Genomic DNA, 19188 nt, shown 5'->3' with positions numbered 1-19188 from the left:
CCATTTGTTCATGACAATTTTTGGCCTTTTTCCTGATTCCAAGTTATCTTTCGAATTTTTGTTACGATGCTTCAAGGTCAGCAATCGGTGTTCTCTTTTTTCTTTATGTCTAAAACCAGCTTTATTTTCAATCCATCGTCAACTTGCTTCAGTTAGGGCCCTGCTAGTGGCCAATGTTTCAAGACATGAACAGCGTCACATTTTCCAACTGTCAGCCTAATTTCCTGTAAAGTTGTACTACTTAACTGTAGAGCTTAAGAGTAACCGAAATTGGTTAAATGGATTAAAAGTTTGCCTCAAACGATCCAACAAAAAGTGACCTAAAGGCCTGCTTGCAACTGTAACAGCTGATTTTTGTGGCAGTTGCTATCAAAACGTTGTTAGAAACATCTTGGTGGGAGATTCTAGCGTGTCCCCTGTACATGAATATATAATTATTTCAAAGAAGCCTGGATACAATCTCTTTGCTATACGTCCTAAAGCAGTATCTGATCTGATTTTATCCTGGCCCTTAGCCTTAGCTTTATTACTTTATTAGCCCATAGCTAAAAGAATATGGTCTAAAACAAAACGATCCAAGAATATCTCTTCTCTATAATTGTGTCTCTCCTTCACTTTAAGATTCATGTATATTTTCTGTTCATTCTTACTGATATGTATATTCTCAGTAATAATTAAAAAAACTTGGGAAAGTGCATATATAGTGGAGACAGACAATTAAAATACATTAAATTTAAAATAACTTCCAATTAATAAATGGATGAATCTACGTCCTTCCTGAGTTCAAAGCTACTACGCCCTTAAAAGGGTTAAGATCAGCAAATTAAAAGACAAAAACTACGTCAGAAATTCCACCAGCCTCTTCAATCCAAGGAACGTTCAGCGTCAGTTTGCCGTCGGCTGACCACTCAGAAGCCACCGCAGCACCATTCATATAACAGCTCTTTGGAGGAAAGTTGGAATAGGCTAGGAAATTCCCACCACCTTTAACTTTGATCCTAGCAGCAGGGCCTGCTCCAACCTCGTTGTAATCCAATTCTTGAATTGTTCCTCCAGAATTAAACATGTTAGTTAGACCAATAGGGGCGAATTTGGCAACGCGACCTAGCTTTTTCATGGGCACAAAGCTGAAAATCTCAAATGAAGATGGTTGGACAGTGACTTGAATCGGATCAGATTTTGGTGACACAAACAGCAGTTTCTCGGCCTCGTCAAGGTAGACCACATACTCTTCGGCCTCACCAATTTCAGCAGCTTCCATACATTGGTCCCATTCAATATCAGTGACATGCACAGTACCGGAGACAGGCTTGTAGCACTGTGGATAGCCCTTGATCCTCCGCTCCTTGCTAACCCAGCCGGCTCCTTGGCAGTTGAAAGCTCCAATAACACCCCCATACTGCATAAAGAGAGAATACATTTAGTCAAGATATCCAAGTAAGTCCATGTACGAAGAAAAAATTTTATAACAACGGGAGGTACCTTGTTGAAGTTCCATAGCTTGAGAATGGACTTGTTGTCAAACAGAGGGTTTACGAAAAGGCAGTCTCTGGTTGGAAGGGCATAGCGCAGGCACTTGGGGATGGTGCCATCAGGGTAAACAAGCTTCTTAATAAGATCAAAATCGTGAGAACCAAGGGAGTCACTGAGGTAGACTGGTCCACCGCAAATTGCCCTCGATCCAGCATGATATTTGGCGCAAACGTGGTCAGATTGGAACATATCCCAATCAGGTTGTATGATCTGACCCATCCACAAACTGTTATAAGCACAGTGGATCATGTGAACACCTTGCAACCAGAAAACTCCGTTAGGATCCCCATTTGGATCCTGGAACCAGAAATCATCACCTGTTGAAACAATAATTAAATTCCGTTAGTTAATTAAATGATGTTCTCTTACGTAAGTAGATTAGGACGAAAAAGACCTTCTGTTTTAGCTTTCTTACCAACTCTACCCATGGCTATCTGCTTTGTCCCAAGGAAGAAAAAGTCGTTGCATTGTTGCATGCTGGAGATAATTCCAGTTCCTTTGAAGTTCTTTGACAACGATTTTGACAACCCATCGTAATAAGCCTTGGCAAGTTCCACCCTGCCTCCTAATTCTTCAGATACATATTCAAGAGTCTGGATTGAAAATATTCATATATAATTATTACTGTTGCTCAATAAACATAAAATATACAAACAGATTAAATATTGTACTTAAATTTTAAATCACTTACATGAATGACATCCACTTTTACTCCGGTGACACCAGATTTCGCAAGGTGAGAATGCATAGAGTCGTAGAAATCATCAGCTTGACTTGGGTGAACAAGTCCAATCCCACCTTCAACAATTTTGTCAACAGCCAAATCTGGCATCGTCCCCTTGAGTCCCGAAGAGACATGGCAATGGGCCACCTTGCAATTGAGGTGAGCTACTCCTGGTCTAACACCACCCCAGGCACCACAAAGAGCATGCCACACCCAAATGTCATCCAAACCTTTGAACTTGGTTCTCAAATCCCTTGTAAAAGCCTTCATGCCGTAGTTACCAGCCTTGCAGCCACAGCTTCCACAACCCCCACCTGAAAGGCTGCTCTCATCTCCTTCAAACATATCATCCAATTCTTGTTTCAGCTTCTTAATCTTGGATTCAAACTCTGAAGCATCAGTGGCACCAGACTGAAGGGCCTTGTCACGAGCCTTGGTGGCGTGTTCGATTTCAATGGCCTTTGTGATCAGCATCTTGGGCTTCTGTGGATTGAATGAAGGAGCATTAGGACCCAAGAAGGACCCTCCCTTATATTTTCTGAACTTCTCGCCCTCTACAAATCTGTGAAGCCTGGCAGTCATCTGCTCCCCACCCAGAACAAGGTTTTTCGCATCCTCGTTGGGGTTATCACTATCATGATTGATACTTTGCCAGCCATCATCGATAATGATAAACCTTGGTGAGACACCGCCCTCAGCAAATTCTTTCACACCCTGCCATACACCAGCTGGTTCTACGGTTAAGTAAAATGCATCCCAAGTGCACCAACCAAATTTGTCAATGATAGAAGGAACATTTTTCTCTTCCAAGAGCTTAAAGGTATTAAGATGAACCCTAATAGCACTAAATGCTTCTTTCATCAAGTTGAAAGGGTTTTTAGACACATGAACATAGGCAATTGAATTGAAAGAAGATGCCTTGACTTGAGTTGAGCCACTCTCAGCAAAGATCATGACATGGCCATCATTGCCAGGACAAAGAGCAGACCTGAAACCCCCTTCAATGATGGGTATAATTATAACATAGGACCTTATTTCAGGGACATCTAAGACTACCCATTGGGTTTCCATTTGCAAATCAGATCCGGAAGTTCCCACCCATTGTGTAGACCACCAGGTTTTAAACCTAAAGACACTCAAAAAGTTCCTATTACTGAATCTACCCAAAGAGTTCATCATCCGATCGGAGGATTCATCCTTGCTGAATCCTAGGAACCCACCTTCGTGAGACAGAGCCTGGACACGCTGAAGCAGGGGAAGAGGAGCATCAGACTTTGAGGAGTCACAGATAGACGAAAAAGGTGTGAAAGTGACATTGCTAGGAACATCATATAGTAAAGGAAAGCCTTTGACACTGAACTTGCCATTAGACAAATCAAAGTACTTCTCCAAACTCCTGGAGCGGAGAAGACTGAAAGTGGAATTAGCGGGATTGTTTGGAGGTGCCATGGCCAAGTCAAAAGGAGAACTAAAGCGAAAACAAGAAACAGGAAAGAACAAAGTACGTAAAACTCTCAAAGGCTAGATGAAACTTGAGTTTCAGTTCCCAATGTGGAAATGGAGAGCAACCTTCAGGGTTTATTATGAGCACCAAGGATCACTTTTTTGGAATCTGAATCACTAGAGATTTTAGTTAAAACTCCAACGCCTAAAAATCTGTTATCTATGATATCTTCTTTAACTCAGCACCAGAAGCAAAAAGTGCTAATTTGCTTTTATGATACAGACTAAACGAATAGGGAAACGAGAGATTTACAAGAAAATCAACGCAGCGGAATTGAAAGTAGCAATCTTTGATACACTTAACAAAAATAGATGGTTTAGGAAAAGATTTACGAGGAAGAAGAGTTAAGGTAGTTGAAGAACAATAACGCTGATGAACTAACAAAAGAATACTGTTAAAGAGAGCTTGAAGAAATGCTTGCTTGCACACAGAAGAATGGTGGTGAGATTGTTCAGCTATGCACACGCGTATATATAGAGAAATAAAGGAAATGGGTGCGTAATGAAATTGAATAAAAAATAGAATCAAGTTATCTAGAAAAAAAAAAAGTTTGGGCGGTTGGTTTGGTGATGGTTAGTTTCTGGTTTCCGCCAATTGGTTACCTTGGCATTTTTGCTTTTCTTCTTTCAGTGAAATCATTTAGTACATGAAAAACAAATCAAGTAATTGTTTCCCTGTACCATGAATGGAAGGTATGACTAAAAGTTACATCCAGAAACGCATAGAAACTGAAAAGCGACAATGAAGTCCTTGTCTCAAAGAACAAAAAGGGTTAAAATTTGAAGGGTGATCCATGTATGGATGTATGTATGCTAACATTGACTCTAGCTAAGAGAACTAGACACTTTCTATTAGCGCTTGACTTGGCCGGGCTGCCTCTTCCTGAGACGCAGAAATGGAAATGGTTGGTGGGAACTAGATACTTGCTGTACCAGGTGATTCAGCTTCAAACCACAAAATTTAATAGTAATAAAAAATTTTTCCTGGAGCCCTTATGGGCCATAATGCCATTGACATGGGCAATGCTATTCAGTATTCACCTTAATTTCTTGAAGAATTTGATTTTGTTTATGCTTTTGGTGCGCCAGACATGAGAAGGTAGACAAGGAACTTTCTGGAGGGAATTTGTAGCACTGAGGTATTTTCCTTTTTTATTTTTTTTTGTGGGTCCAAGGCTCCAAGCCAGCCTTATTCTTGGCTAAAGCTAATTAGCTGTTGTAAGTTATCGGTTAACATAGTAAAAAATGCAGTAAAAAGTTTCCAAGGCATGGGCACCCCGTTGAATAATTGATTTGATGACTATAAAGTATTATTTCTTTTTTTTGGGTTAAATTAACAGTGTCATCTCTGGGCTAATATAGGTAAGGAAAAAGTGGATGTAGTGGCCAAGTGATTTCTCTCGAACACTGAAGATTGCTGGCGGATAAAACTGGAAGCTTTTTTTGTCGATATTAATTTTCTTGCTTATTCCTTAAACCAAATTTATTTTTAATTAATTATATTTCTTGTTTTCTGTTTATATCCTTGCCTTGGTAATTAAACATAAATAATATGAGCGAGCGTCTTTGGAGTTTTGCATGGTCAATGCGTGCAATAAAGCCCCGACCCAAGTATCACGCAAGGGAATCAAAGCTTTGCCAAATAAATTCTTTCTCAAAGTTGAAAAGATAAGGTTAATTGGAATCGGGGAAGTACAAGTTCCTAACTTTTTTTAGTTACTGAAACGTAAGAACCGAGATTGAATTGCAAAAGTTCGGGGAATAAAGAGAATACGTTACTTAAAGAAGAATATGCTTAGGAATTAGGACAGTTTTACTTGTCTAAGGAATCGATAACAGAGTGATGAAAGCAGAATGTGAGGAGAATGCAAGAATACAAGAATATTGCCATATAACACGTGATTGATGAAGAGTAAGTTTAAAAAATTTAATGTTTCTCTCACTAAAAAGGAAATAAAATACTGAAAATCAAGTGTAATTATCTAGGCGAATTTTATAATGTTCAACAAAAATACATATTAAATTAAAAAAAATAATAGAGCTTGTTAAATAAATCATAAATACAAAACCTCAAATGAATTAACGAGACTTAGCATTTTAGTTAAACAGGGTAAAGGAGTGATGGCCCACCACGATATCAAGGCGATTACATAATTGGGCCTAAGGCTTACTAAAAAAGTCAGAAATGGACTCAATCTGGGCCCAATGAATAAGGTTGGGTGAACTAAAGATTCTTGAAAGTTGGAATCCACCGTCAACGAGGAAAAGATTTTTGTTTTTTAAAAAAAATAGGGGACTCGAAACAGTTTATTTCTTCCCCTCCAAGCAAACTGCTTTCCCCAGTGTCACGAAAGTCGCATGGAAAATTTTTTAATTGATTCTGGAATGATCAGTTTGGAAGCAGATTATGTTACCTTCGCCTAATCCACGGACAAAAAAAAGGCATGTTTAATGCAGTGTGCTTCCCTCTTTTAAGCAGATTAATTAACGCCCAATCACAAGAATTTAATCTCCATGTGGGGCACCCTTTCCTTCCTCCGTTGAACTACCCCCTGTAACAAACATGCTTAATTAGACGTGTCCATGTTAAACAAAAGTTTTAAGCCGAAAAAAAGGAAATTTACGAGTGAAATGCATTAAATGGATTAAGATAGAAATAATGATAATATGTGTAAATAATATTAGATTTATATATTAAAAATAAATGTTTTATGCATTTTATTCGGATTTTATATCTATATATTTTTAAAATTTATAATCGTTTTGGTTTATAAATATGAATGTCTCTTGAAAAAGAAATAAAAAAAATCTCAAAAATTTTGTGCTTTACCAAAATGGTGAGCTTTATCTGTTAAGACATATAAAGTAATGATCCTCGTTGAACCAGGGTGAGGAAAAGAGGAGAATCACAATAAATTCCTTGCGCATTTAAGTATGTCCCTTCATACCCCTTTTAAACTCAACTTGTTTCCCGTACCTGAGGAACAAGGATCCTCGTAGCCATGACTACGATTTTTAACTTGTCCATCTTTTTGGGTTTCCTTTATGTAGAATCCTCCCATGCCTTTTTCTTTCTTTGGTCATCATTATTCGATCAAATATCCTTTTATCACATCATATGTATATATGTATATTATAATTCTAAAATGATTCTTGTGACTAAAGTATTCAAGATCGAGTTATTCATTAAATTTGTGAATTCAATTTAATTTGAGAAATTAATATATTTTAATAACAAACATAATATGAATAGAAACATAACAAATATTGCAAATAAATGAGGAAACCTTATCTTTCCGTTACAAAACAAGTAATTAAATCCTTCTTGATATTTTTTAAAAAACTTTTTATTATCTTTTTATATGCACACATTGTTCATAAAGGTCACCAAATGTGCTAGATATGTATATTTGTTTTCCTCTTGAGTACAAATTAATTGGTGTTCATTTATTAGTTTTGTCTAACATTTGTTTATTTTCATGGATAGTGTTGGATTTCAAGTAAGAAAAGCACAATCATCTATATATATGTTACATTCACGTCATAAAACTCATCAAATTTTTTTCATTTGTGATGCAAATAACTCATTTTAAATTATAGTGCGTCAAATATGAAGAAACCAAATTCACCACTATAACTAGAGAAGTGAGCACTTAAATTAAAAGGATTCAAACTTGTTAAAACTGCCAAGTTTTTGTGGGGTCGTCAACCACCGATTCAACACGCCTTATTTTGGCGGTGCGTGGAATATTAATATTCGTATAGTATTACTTTTTACAAAAAGTTGAAGCTTTTAAGGATAAATTGATCGTCAAAATGTCGGTGGATTAAGTGCTATTTGTCTCAGGATATTCCCATTTCCTTAAGCAAAGGCATAAATTGGTCACATCCCCCTTTATTGTGAGAGATATAATTTCAATATCTTGATTTCGCGTTTGAGTTTGACTTCAACCTTGATACCATGTACAGTTGGAACCGTCCTATCTATATCGATTAACCCTTAAGCTTTTGCATCAATTACTAACATGTTCATTGTATTTTTGTTGATGGTTTGATGTTAAGAAATGAAAAAAAAAAAAGGGGATTCCAGAAGATCTTCAAAACTGATGGGCTCACTGCTATGTTTTGTGTCTGATTTTAAAGAAAAATATGACGGGCTCACCACCCTAATTTCAAGTTGCTGATGGGCTTCACCAGACAAGAGTTCAGATGAACTGTTCGGGTCAAGCTCACTTATACACCGACCTGACCTGATTACAGGCCACGGCCCGTTTACTTGCCATTTGCCTATATATATATATATATATCTTTTGGGGCCAGAAACTTCGATATATTATCCGAGAACACAAATGAATAATTGAATAATGTCCTTTATTACACTCCTGACTCCTCTCCCTTGCATTTATCAACTTGAGTAAATATTGTAAAAGTTTGAGATAGAGATGTGAGAACAACAAATAGAAGAGTCATGTACTGTGATAAGCTGCATCCCAGTTCCCAGTAAGAAACCAACAGATAATTACAATATTCAAACATTAAATGGAAGAGAAAAAAAACTTAAAAGAAGGAACAATATTTGTCACACTAATTAATTATGGTGGAATCTTTGCATTTTTCGTTATGTAAAGAATTAGAGGTGGTAATCCCGAAAGTCTCAAAGAGAGTTTTTTTCATTTAGCTATATACTGCTATAGGATGCCTAATTTAGGTGGCAAAGCGCCATGCAGGCCACAGCCAGCTAATTAAGTTTGACAATTAATAAAATCACCCTTCATGCCCATAATTATGATTAATGATTCATTTATTGCAATACAATGAGGTAATAATAACCACTTTGCCAGTTACCCAGAAGTTTGATTGTCGTTGGAAACTTTCACGTGTGCTAGTGCTACCACTTAATCAAATATGTTTCTTTATAATCACCATGATTCTTAGCATTCAGTCATGAAAACTGAATGAGGTGATTCTTTCAGAGAATATCTAACAGCTAGCTAGCATTAGATCTGTTATTCCCAGAAAATGCAGTTCCTCCAGCATATTCTTGCATTGATTTTTATTGTGTTGCTTTATTTCAGTATCTCTAAAGCTTTGGAATGTCAATTGAATAATGCCAACAAATTCAAGGTCGCACGTACCATCAGGGTGGATCAGTCTGGCAAGGGAGACTTCAAAACCATTCAAAATGCTATTGATTCAATCCCATCTAACAACGATAAGTGGATACGTATCCTTATTTCCCCTGGACACTTCAGGTACGATAGTATGTCTGCTCACACAGTCTAGTTTACAATTTCATGTCTTGTTTGTTTGGTTTATGCCTGAAATTAGAGATAATAAAAAATTCTGATTTTTCTCTTCTGTTGCTGGATCTGTCCAGGGAGAAGGTTACAATCCCTGCGAACAAACCTTGCATTTTTCTTGAAGGAGCTGGGAGCAAGTTAACCAGTATTGAATGGGGGGATCATATGGATACCTGTGACAGCGCTACTTTCACTTCATCTCCTGATAACATTGTTGCCAAAGGCATTTCGTTCAAGGTAGAAAATTGAGGTCCTCTTTGCTTTCTTGATTACCCAAATTTTGTTTTGCTGATAATTGGGCCACAAATGGAAGTAACTCTCCCCTCACCACCATGCCTAATGAAGATGGGATTCAGCTTCAGGTCCTTGTTACAGCTACAAAAAGACTTCCAAGTTTAAGCTACTTAACGTTGTGCTTAAAGCTATGCATCTTTTAAAAAAGATACGGGATCAGAAATAAAATCAGCACTATGCATTACATTTTTGTGAATCTTTTTTGGCTGGTTAGCGTTTATCATATGGAATAATTCTGTCCTCACTCTGAACATGATCAGAATATCTATAACATACCGTCAGGACCTGATGCCAAGAAAAAGGTAGAGCCAGCTCTAGCGGTTAGAATATATGGGGATAAGTCTGCTTTCTATAACTGTGCTTTCTTTGGGCTGCAAGATACCTTGTGGGACGTACAAGGCCGCCACTATTTCTACAATTGCTATATTGAAGGTGCTGTCGATTTTATATTTGGCAGTGGCCAGTCTATCTATGAGGTATGTGCGATAATAACCTTTGTTAATTTCATAAGAAGATGAGATACAGTTCTCATTCTTAATTTCATTTCAAGTACTGAGAATGTTCTTTTAATTTGCAGAAATGCGAAATAAATCTTACAGCAGGAAAATATGCACCAGAATATCCTAATGGTTACATAACAGCACAAGGAAGGAATTCATCAGATGATCCTAGCGGCTTCGTATTTAAATATTGTGTGTTTACAGGATCTGGTAAAACTTACCTGGGAAGAGCTTATGGGGCTTATTCAAGAGTAATTATATATAAATCAGTGCTATCTGATGCAATTCTTGCTTCTGGTTGGGATGCTTGGCGCTATGTCCATCATGAGTATGACATTTAATTATCTCAGTCCATATATATTCTCCTTTAAAGATTACTCTTGAAATAGTTACTCTTGCTATGGAAGTAAGAGTGCAACTCTGGCTATATTTGCAGAGGAAATTTGATCTATGTGGAGGCTGATTGCAAGGGCCCAGGAGCCAACACTTCGAAGCGTGTGCCTTGGCTGAAGAAACTTGGTGCTTCTCAGCTCAAAAAATTTTTGAACTTATCATATATTGACAAAGAAGGATGGATTGCCAAACTACCAAAGGTCTCCTAAGTTCTAATGAATTCATTGTTTTAGCTTCGTGAAAGATTGTATTCTGATATAATGAGTGATATATTTCTGCCTATTATAGGATGAAACAAAGAAAATACCCGGAGAAAGTTTATTTAGTTTTTACTCTTTCATTACCAAGAAAATGCAAACATGGGAGTTTGTTCTTGCTTCTTTAGGTGTTGACTTGCAGACATTTAAGGGCCCATATTGCGTAGATTCTTTCTTTTGGTTATCACAACTCACATGTATGTGGTATATGCATCAAAGAATAATAAACAAAGGAAAAACCTCATATAACTCATGATAAATTGAATAATTGTGAATTTGAGATACAATGACAGGTTGAAACTACTTTCGATGAGAAAGTTACATTCTTTCCATTCTTTTCTCAGCCAGTCAATTGAATTTACATTAAAATCAGTGATAAGTGACAGTGGCATGGGTCCATCCTTAACCATGGACTAAAGGCTAAGAGCACCTGCATACAAAATGAAGCTACGCCTGGTGGTACTCAGTAACAATTTAACAAAGCTTAGCTGCTTAAAAAAAGAGGGCCACAAATGAGAAGGAACCACAGACAGAAACACAAAGCCACTGAGGAGGGCTAATAACGAAGTAATAACCGCAGGCAGTAACAGCTAAGAAACTAATCAGGTATGGCTCGATATCGTTAAAGATTTAACTTTTTTTTGTTGAAATTAAAAAAAATTAATAAATTTTATTTTTCTAGTTTTTTGAGATATAAAATTTTTATAATCAAATTCTTCTATTTTTTTTTCATTTGATAATATAGCTATTGATTTAATACATTTTTTATCTTAAATAAGATTTTATTAATTTTAATTTTGAAAAACGAAACAACATTTATTGGCTATATTTTTATAATTATCTTATATTTTTAAATGGCTAATATAAAATCAATAATCAAAATTTTTAATTCAATAAATTAACTATTATATAAAATAGAGACAATATAACAATAAAATATAAACTCTAAATTAAAGTAAAAAAATTTACAAATATTAGAGCAATAGTACTTAATTGTTGAATGCTTATTGCATAAAGTAAATTAGGCTCATAGCTTTATGAAGATACTCACGTAGACTTCTTACAATTTTTTTTTTGGAGAAAATTGAAGTTAAGGAAACAAGAGTAAACTAAGAAAGAAGAATTTAAGAGTGGATATTATAAATTAAAAAAATATAATTGGTTTTATATATAGGAAAAAATAGTTGTTGTATCATTAAACATATTATGTTAGTTGATTGGAAATAAGAGAACTAGTTAAGAATTAATAACATTGTGAGAATTAAGAAGTGATAAAAAATTGAGATTTAGACGCATAATTAGAGAGTGAGAGATTATTTCATTTTATTAATTAGCTTGACTTTAATATATTTTTAATAAGAAATGAGATAAATAGTTAAGAATTAATAAAGGTATGAGAAGTGAGAGAATATGTAGATATTTTATTAATTATTTTAATTCTTATATATTTTAAATAAAATTAATTATATTATTATAAATTATAAAAAATTAAGGTTTAAAGCAAGAACTTTAGTGACTTTATGGTACAGTCCATTCTGAAACAAACATAAACAAGACAGTAGCCACCAAACAACCAAGACCACACTATAAGAATAGTAGACGCACACTGCCAGAACAAAAGAATCACCACCAAGCAGCAAACATAAAGTTTTTATCCACACCAAGTTTGGCCAAGGTGTCGTAAAGGTGTTACTTCTCTTAGTCTGTGTAAAGGATACTTCACCAAGAGAGACTCATAACTCATCGATCTCGTTAAAGATGTGCTATTTGTCTCAAGGCCTTAAGTTTTCCTTGATAACCCATGAAACCCCCACTTTCAAATCGGACTCAATGCTTAGGGAGGACCTTGATTATGAAAAGGATATTCTCATAGTGATATTTTAAATCAAATATAAAAAGAGGAAATAGATATAGGTCTGGTTGAGTTGTGGATTCAAACATATGGATTGGTTTCATGAAGGATAAATTAATCTAAAATTTATTTTTCTTGGTTAAAAATAATTAAAATTATGAGAAAAATTATTTTCAAAAACGCCTTATGCATTAGGCCTATTTTCGAAAAGAACTCAAATAAAAATATATATAATTTTATGGTAATTAACTCAATGCACGAAATGTGAACTTCTGCTCAATTTTAAAATATGCCTACCTTTATGCTCAAACCACTCCAAAATACTTCTATCATTACTCAAAACGCTCAAAAGTTGACTCGATGATCAATGTTATGGCGAGAACGCTTTGGAGGGAGATTGATGGTCTGTCCAAGAGTATCGAGGAAGTGAGGAGTTTGAAAGGTTAAAAACTTGACCCAAACATATGGGTTAGGTTGAGCTATGGATCCAAACATATGGATCAATTTCATTAAGAGTAAATTTGTCTAAAATTTATTTCTTTTAACTTAAAATAGTTAAAATTATGGGTAAAATTATTTTCAAAAATGCTTTATACATAAAGCCTATTTTTGAAAAGAACTCATATTGAAATATGATACTACTTAATAAAAAACCTAAGAATGTGGCTTACATTTTCAATACTAAATGATACCTAAGTATTTTATAACACATTCTAATTAACCAAGATTACAATTGTAATTAATTTCATATTTTGCTAGCTAGTTGTTTAGTCTGCTCTAAGTGTGGTTGGATTCTCAACTTTGAAATTTGGTTGCTTATTTGACATTAGTTAAATATTCTAATTCAACCTCATAAGGAAAACTAATTTCTTTTAATGGATAATTTGAATATAAGAAAATTTTGATTAAAGCTCATAAATACTTTTGTCATTTCTTTTTTTTTTTTAAATTACTTTGTCATTTTTTAATTTCTTTCTTTGTATCTTCAATAAATTGGCAATTAGGTGATATTACTATTACTTTTAAAATTTGAATTTAATTTTTTGAATAAAAAATATATATTTATGATAATTATTAAATCCAATATTTAGATTAAACTATTTAAAAAATCAAATGAAAGCTTTATCACTTATCAAGTCATTGGTTATATGATCCCTTTCGCTATGAGAAACCAACAGTTATCTATTTCATGTTCCAACTATACGAGAGGGAAACTTAAATATACAATAATTGTGAGCACATCGGTACATAGAGAGGAGTTAATCTTTTCATTTCATTATTATGATTTTATTATGACAAATAATTTGATGCCTTATTCATACAAGTTCTAACAATATTAAGTATAGCCACGTACAAGTACATGCACATCAATAAAGTTACATCATAGACAAAGATTTTTTAAAATTTCAAACTTTTTAATTAAAAATCACCATAAACCCTATTTCCTAACCACCCCCAACACATCTTTCTTCATTGTTTCTACTACCACCTTTGCCTACACTACCCCTAACACCTCTTCCTACACCACAACCACCACCACTGACCCCAACACCTTCGACACCTACACCACCATTAGCACCTCCCCTTACACCACCTCTAACATTTCACCACCACCACCCACTCCATCTCTTACACTTCCACCATCGCTAGCACCTACACCATTTGCAACTCCTCCACTTTTTGTTCCACCAACACCACCTTTAGCATCCTTGCCTATGCCACCACTAACACCTCTGTCTATGCCACCACCAACACCTTTGCCCATGCCACCACCACCAACCACACCATTTCCTGCTCATTTACTACCACCCACTCCACCTCTTTCTCCTTCATTACCACAAAAACCTCTGCTTATGCCATCACTAGCTCCTCCACGTTTGCCATCACCAACACCAGCACCTCTTCCCACGCCACCACCATCATCAGCCATTCCACCTCCTCCCATGCCACCACCACCACCCATTCCACCTCCTGCTCCTTCACTACCACCCATTCCACTTTCTGCTTCTCCACTACTACTAACACTTCCGTCTACGCCAGCATTAGCTCCTCTGCCTACGCCACCACTAGCACATCCAACTATACCACCAATGGCACCTCCACCTACACCACCACCAACACCTTTACTTGTGCCACTACTACCTCCTCCACCACCTCCACCTATGCCACCACCAACACCTCTACTTACGCAACTATTACCTCTTCCACCACTACCACCCATTCCACCTCATACTCCTCCATTAACCTCAATACCACTTCCAGCACTACCACTAACACCTCTACTTACACCACCACTAGCTCTTCCACCTGCACCACCACTAGCACCTCCACCTATACCACCACCAGCACTTCCACCAACCTTAATACCACCTCCAACACTACCACCAACACCTCCGTCTATGCCACACTAGCCCCTCCACCTACGCCACCACTAGCACCTTAACCTATACCACCACCAGCGCCTCTACTAATGCCACCACCAGCACTTCCAGCAATACCACCACCAGCGCCTCTACTAATGCCACCACCAGCACTTCCAGCAACATCACTACTAACACCTCCGCCTGTGCCACTACCAGCTCCTCCACCACCTCTACTTACGCCACCATCACCACTTATTCCACCTCTTGCTCCTCCACTATTACCCACTCCACCTCATATTCTTCCTTCACCACCCACTCCACCTCTTACTCCTCCATCGACCCCAATACCACCCCTAGCACTACCACAAATGCTACCACCACCACCCACTCCACCACCAGTTACACCACCAGTTACTCTTCCACTAACACTACCACTACTTCCCCTTACACCACCCCTTACTCTTCCACCAACCTCGACACCACCTCCAACACTTGTATGAGACCTCAACCTCTATAGGCTTGTAATAAGCATAGATGTAATAACATGGGCCAGGGGTAGTTTCGTTATTTTTTCTAATAAGCTTATAGAAGAAAGTTTTATGATATTTTAAGGTCTAAATAGGCATAATAAGGTATTTTCGGTGCCAAGGAGACAAGAGGGGCAAGAAAATTTTTTTGAAATAAAATAATATTAAAATATTAATATTTTATTTAGTGTCAAAATTTTTCATGAAGAAGGAGTATATGGTCAATCTAAGTGGGGGAGAAGAAGAATGAAAGAATTTTAGAGAAAAATTACGTTAATGGGGTCGCGTATCTTTATTAAGTAAATATAACACGGGCAAGTAAATATTTTAATATTATGGAGACACCGCGTTGGAGTACAAACTTCATACCTTGTTTGTACATGTGTAGAAGAAGGTAATAGAAGGAAATTGGAGTTAAACGAGTGATGGGAGGACTAAGTTAAAATGGAAGGAAACAAAAATGGTAAAATGGTCATTTTGCATCTCGAGTCAAAATTTTAAGTTTTCGTAAACCCGAGTAGTTTAGATCATTGTGGACCTTGTTCCAGTGTCAAAAAATAAAAAGATTACACAAAGGATGAGAGAAAAACAAGTTAACTTGCAAAAGGGTATTTTCGTAATTTTAAAGGGAATTGGATAAGTTTGGGTTATAAAATCTTGCTTCCAGCAACAACTCACATTTTTTTCAGCAGCTTTTCTCCTTCTTCTTTTCACGTTGCTTCCATCCTCCATGGAAGCTTGATATCAAGCTTTATAACCTCTCTCAAATTAGCTTAAATTTTCATACTTTTGGTGCACCCTTTCATAAATCCTTATGCTCTTTCACTCTCTCTCTTTAAAACCCTTGAAAAATCTAATTTCCATACTTTCTCTCACTAGTAGGTGTTTAGAGAGAGAAATAGAGAAAAAGCCCTATAATAGCTTGGGAATTGTTAGAAAGAAATTCAAAATTACTAAACTATCAAGGTGAGTAGTAAATTAGCATGGGGTTTTAAGTGTTGATAATGTTTAGTGATTGAATTGTGGGTTTATTGTTGAGATTGTGTATTGACTCTATTGTGACTAGGATAGTGGGAATAGATAGCCATTTAAAATGGCAATTGAAAGCTAGCTAAGGGGTAGCTTTTAGGGTTTATAAGTATGAATTGACATTATGGTGATGTTAATTTGATAGTAGGATCCAACGAAGTCCCATTATCCAAATTGGACCATTAGGGAGGTTAGAGTTGGCTAAAGGCTCAACTACTATCGATGAGTGACTTGCATCTCAAAACTTGTTTTGGGAATGTGAATGAAATTGCACAAAGCATTTGAATGATTTTATACAACTTTATCTTAAAACAAGTGCTTTGGGAACAAACTTTTGCTAAATGGTTTTATGTTATGATATGTGGTTGTTATTGATTCATGCACCATTTCATTATGATGATATATATATATGTTGTGCATGATAGTTGATATTGTGTATGATGACTATAACCGTGTGTGTGCACAATGTGGGGGGATGCACATGCCGGTGATGATGGCAGTGTGCGAGATGGATAATGATAGTGCCTGTGTGCACGATGTGGGGGGATATACACGATGACACTGATTGTGCACGATGTGAGGGGATGCACATGATGGCGCCGACTATGTGCACAATGTGGGAGGATGTACATGAGCCGGGTGTGACTATACTAATATAGTACTGTCACTTTGACAGTGATTTTGACCACCTTTCGATTAGAACTGGGCAAAGTGGTAAAAGTCGTAGCCCTGCCTCTTAGCTTTCTAATGACCTAACAAGCATGTCAATTGGACCCATATAGTGGAAGATATGCTTGAAAAACCAAACCATATGCAAACCGAGAATGCCTTTTTCTACAATGAGAAACGTGCTGTCACGTTGCTACCTTGCTCGGGTTCTAATATAATTTCCTCCACTCCCTTATCTTTATGATTGAGCATGGGTCTTTGCAATACTAAGAGTCCACTGATCAATGTCCAAAACAAAGGGGTTTAAGAAAGAAATTAAATCAAATTGCATTGTTTTCAAAACAAGTGCATCATGATTTTCAAATTCTTCCTTATAAATTGCTTGTTCCCTTCCTTGTTCACTCACTGGATTTATACTCACCGTTTTCAACTTCATGTTTTTAGATCACGAGACAGCTGGTAGCTAGGTCTAGGTGTCTTCATACATTCGACCCTTGGTAGGTGTCTAGGCATTCAGTAGCTGTATATTCGTCCGAGTCTCTCCGTTGGAAGTCGAGTACTCTTTTTTTTGTTGTGTATAGATAAACCCAATGAAAATTATTAAGTCATATGTTTAGACAATGTATGTATATTTCAATGAGTATGCCACTATAAGATGGTAATATCTATCACTATTTTGGTTCAAAGTTATGAAATGTGACTTAGCAATATTGGATGGAATAATGAGCAGGATAGTAGATAGGCTTGCTTAGGCTTAGTGGACTACGTCCATTGGGCCCTTGCGTCGGTTATAGCCCGAAATTTGGGTCGTGACAACTTGCACCACCACCACCACTGCCTCTCACTCCTCCACCAAGCCCAACACCTCCACCACCATTTGCACCTCCACCACTACCTCTCACTCCGCCACCAATCTTGATGCCACCTCCAACACTTACACCAACCCCAGCACCTCCACCACCACCACCACCACCACCTCCCATTCCTCCACTAACCCCGACACCACCTCCAACACTTGCACCACCACCTCCCACTCCTCCACCAACCCCAATACCTCCACCTCCAGCAACGCCATCATTCACACCACCTCCACCTCCATTACCACCTACACAACCTCCAACACCCCCACCTACATTACCTCCTACATCACTACTTCTTCCTCCACCAACTCCATCACCTTTTCCAAAACATGACCACCATTCTTTTAAATAATAGAACAATACTCTCTTTGTATTTGTCGTCCATATGTTGTTCCCATATAAATCATCGTCAACAATACCAACATGGCAAGTATTTCAACGTTCTCTAAAATCTTTCTCATGCTTTTGTTTGAATGAAGAATGTTACGAATTATGGTTAATGATGCGTGCATAGTTCTGTGATATGTAGAATATGTTATTTATAGCAAAGGTTAGTGGAGTTTTGATCCTAACGATGATGTGATTGAAATGAAAGGTATGAACCATGAAAACCATAAGTTGAAAACGAAATATCTTTTCCCAAATTGTGTCTTTGTGAATTTAAGTGCCGCTGATTATTATCGCACTTAAACCTTCATTCCTCTGTATGGCCGTAAGTCATTTTCCTGTAAAACAAGAACGTGGCAGTTTAACATGAGGTCTACGGTAATGACTGTCCATTGTGTCGGAGAAAAAGTTTGCAGGTGATTGAAGGCCTGGAATTGATCTTCAACTTAAGCAATGAAATGAGAAAGTGGAAAATACGTGCCCCTGCAAATTGTGTTCCCGACCCGCCAAAGGGTATCGCACAATGGGTAGTGAAGTAGGCTTTCAATTGAGTAGATAAATTCAACGCGTATGCGTAGCCATTGTAACATCAAACCCACTTTATTTGCCTTATTTGGGTTGGTAAGGACAACGAACAATCTAGTGAAGATTAATCAAGGCACCAAATTTTTTATGAGCAGATCACATTTGTCAATGCAAGGAGGTCCACAAATCTCATGACCTGAAGTACAATTTTTTTCTCAGCGCCGTTTTCAGTTAATTTAAAGATTATTCTGTGTCCTCCAAAATGCAGCACATACACGAACGAAGTACATTTCTAGGGCCTTCCTATAATCAATGGGTGCTGAACTGATGATGACGGGACCATAATGGTGAAATCCGGACTCTAAAGAACAGAGCACGTAAGTGTATACCATGGATCACCTGTTACTTTAGCGCAGACCCAATTCTTTGGATACTAAGTAAAGTTACAGGAAAATGATTTCTGCAAAGTGTT

The 19188-nt window shown here is 36.9% G+C and overlaps 4 protein-coding genes across 4 annotated transcripts; 1 reads left to right on the top strand and 3 right to left on the bottom strand.

The window, feature by feature from the left end:
• On the bottom strand, positions 690-4169 carry LOC18613721 (stachyose synthase). The gene is made up of 4 exons (XM_007051084.2): positions 2225-4169; positions 1949-2126; positions 1483-1850; positions 690-1399 (listed from the first exon to the last, which is right to left on the bottom strand). Exons 1-4 carry the CDS (start codon positions 3704-3706, stop codon positions 824-826), a joined length of 2604 nt encoding a protein of 867 aa, XP_007051146.2. The 5' UTR covers positions 3707-4169; the 3' UTR covers positions 690-823.
• On the top strand, positions 8780-10860 carry LOC18613720 (probable pectinesterase 66). The gene is made up of 7 exons (XM_018118246.1): positions 8780-9012; positions 9138-9297; positions 9615-9830; positions 9932-10182; positions 10291-10447; positions 10536-10667; positions 10798-10860. The coding sequence occupies exons 1-7, from the start codon at positions 8780-8782 to the stop codon at positions 10858-10860; spliced, it is 1212 nt and encodes a 403-aa protein (XP_017973735.1).
• LOC108661425 (glycine-rich cell wall structural protein) lies at positions 13942-14577 on the bottom strand. The gene is made up of 2 exons (XM_018118237.1): positions 14202-14577; positions 13942-14147 (listed from the first exon to the last, which is right to left on the bottom strand). Exons 1-2 carry the CDS (start codon positions 14575-14577, stop codon positions 13942-13944), a joined length of 582 nt encoding a protein of 193 aa, XP_017973726.1.
• On the bottom strand, positions 14584-18584 carry LOC108661424 (glycine-rich cell wall structural protein-like). The gene is made up of 5 exons (XM_018118234.1): positions 18545-18584; positions 17790-18121; positions 15041-15230; positions 14801-14947; positions 14584-14753 (listed from the first exon to the last, which is right to left on the bottom strand). Exons 1-5 carry the CDS (start codon positions 18582-18584, stop codon positions 14584-14586), a joined length of 879 nt encoding a protein of 292 aa, XP_017973723.1.

The sequence above is a fragment of the Theobroma cacao genome, chromosome 1, assembly GCF_000208745.1.
Source record: "Theobroma cacao cultivar B97-61/B2 chromosome 1, Criollo_cocoa_genome_V2, whole genome shotgun sequence".
Classification (NCBI taxonomy): Eukaryota; Viridiplantae; Streptophyta; class Magnoliopsida; order Malvales; family Malvaceae; genus Theobroma; species Theobroma cacao.
The sequence above is the reverse complement of the archived record's forward strand: the minus strand, read 5'-3'. Positions and strand labels throughout refer to the sequence as shown.

What these genes read in the sequence shown, in the direction of transcription:
- LOC108661424 (XM_018118234.1), bottom strand. Translation starts at nt 18,584, where the DNA reads ATGGACAGTCATTACCGTAGACCTCATGTTAAACTGCCAC. An exon ending in ACCTCATGTTAAACTGCCAC is followed by an intron (nt 18,122 to 18,544) that starts GTTCTTGTTTTA and finishes GTTTTGGAAAAG; the next exon opens with GTGATGGAGTTGGTGGAGGA. An exon ending in AGGCGCTGGTGGTGGTATAG is followed by an intron (nt 14,754 to 14,800) that starts GTTAAGGTGCTA and finishes AGTGTGGCATAG; the next exon opens with ACGGAGGTGTTGGTGGTAGT.
- LOC18613721 (XM_007051084.2), bottom strand. Translation starts at nt 3,706, where the DNA reads ATGGCACCTCCAAACAATCCCGCTAATTCCACTTTCAGTCTTCTCCGC. An exon ending in TAAAAGTGGATGTCATTCAT is followed by an intron (nt 2,127 to 2,224) that starts GTAAGTGATTTA and finishes TTTTCAATCCAG; the next exon opens with ACTCTTGAATATGTATCTGA. An exon ending in AGCTATGGAACTTCAACAAG is followed by an intron (nt 1,400 to 1,482) that starts GTACCTCCCGTT and finishes CTCTTTATGCAG; the next exon opens with TATGGGGGTGTTATTGGAGC.
- LOC108661425 (XM_018118237.1), bottom strand. Translation starts at nt 14,577, where the DNA reads ATGGGTGGTAGTGGTGGAAGAGGTAATAGTTGCGTAAGTAGAGGTGTT. An exon ending in TAGTGATGGCATAAGCAGAG is followed by an intron (nt 14,148 to 14,201) that starts GTTTTTGTGGTA and finishes GTAAATGAGCAG; the next exon opens with GAAATGGTGTGGTTGGTGGT.
- LOC18613720 (XM_018118246.1), top strand. Translation starts at nt 8,780, where the DNA reads ATGCAGTTCCTCCAGCATATTCTTGCATTGATTTTTATTGTGTTGCTT. An exon ending in ATTTCCCCTGGACACTTCAG is followed by an intron (nt 9,013 to 9,137) that starts GTACGATAGTAT and finishes GGATCTGTCCAG; the next exon opens with GGAGAAGGTTACAATCCCTG. An exon ending in CCAAAGGCATTTCGTTCAAG is followed by an intron (nt 9,298 to 9,614) that starts GTAGAAAATTGA and finishes GAACATGATCAG; the next exon opens with AATATCTATAACATACCGTC.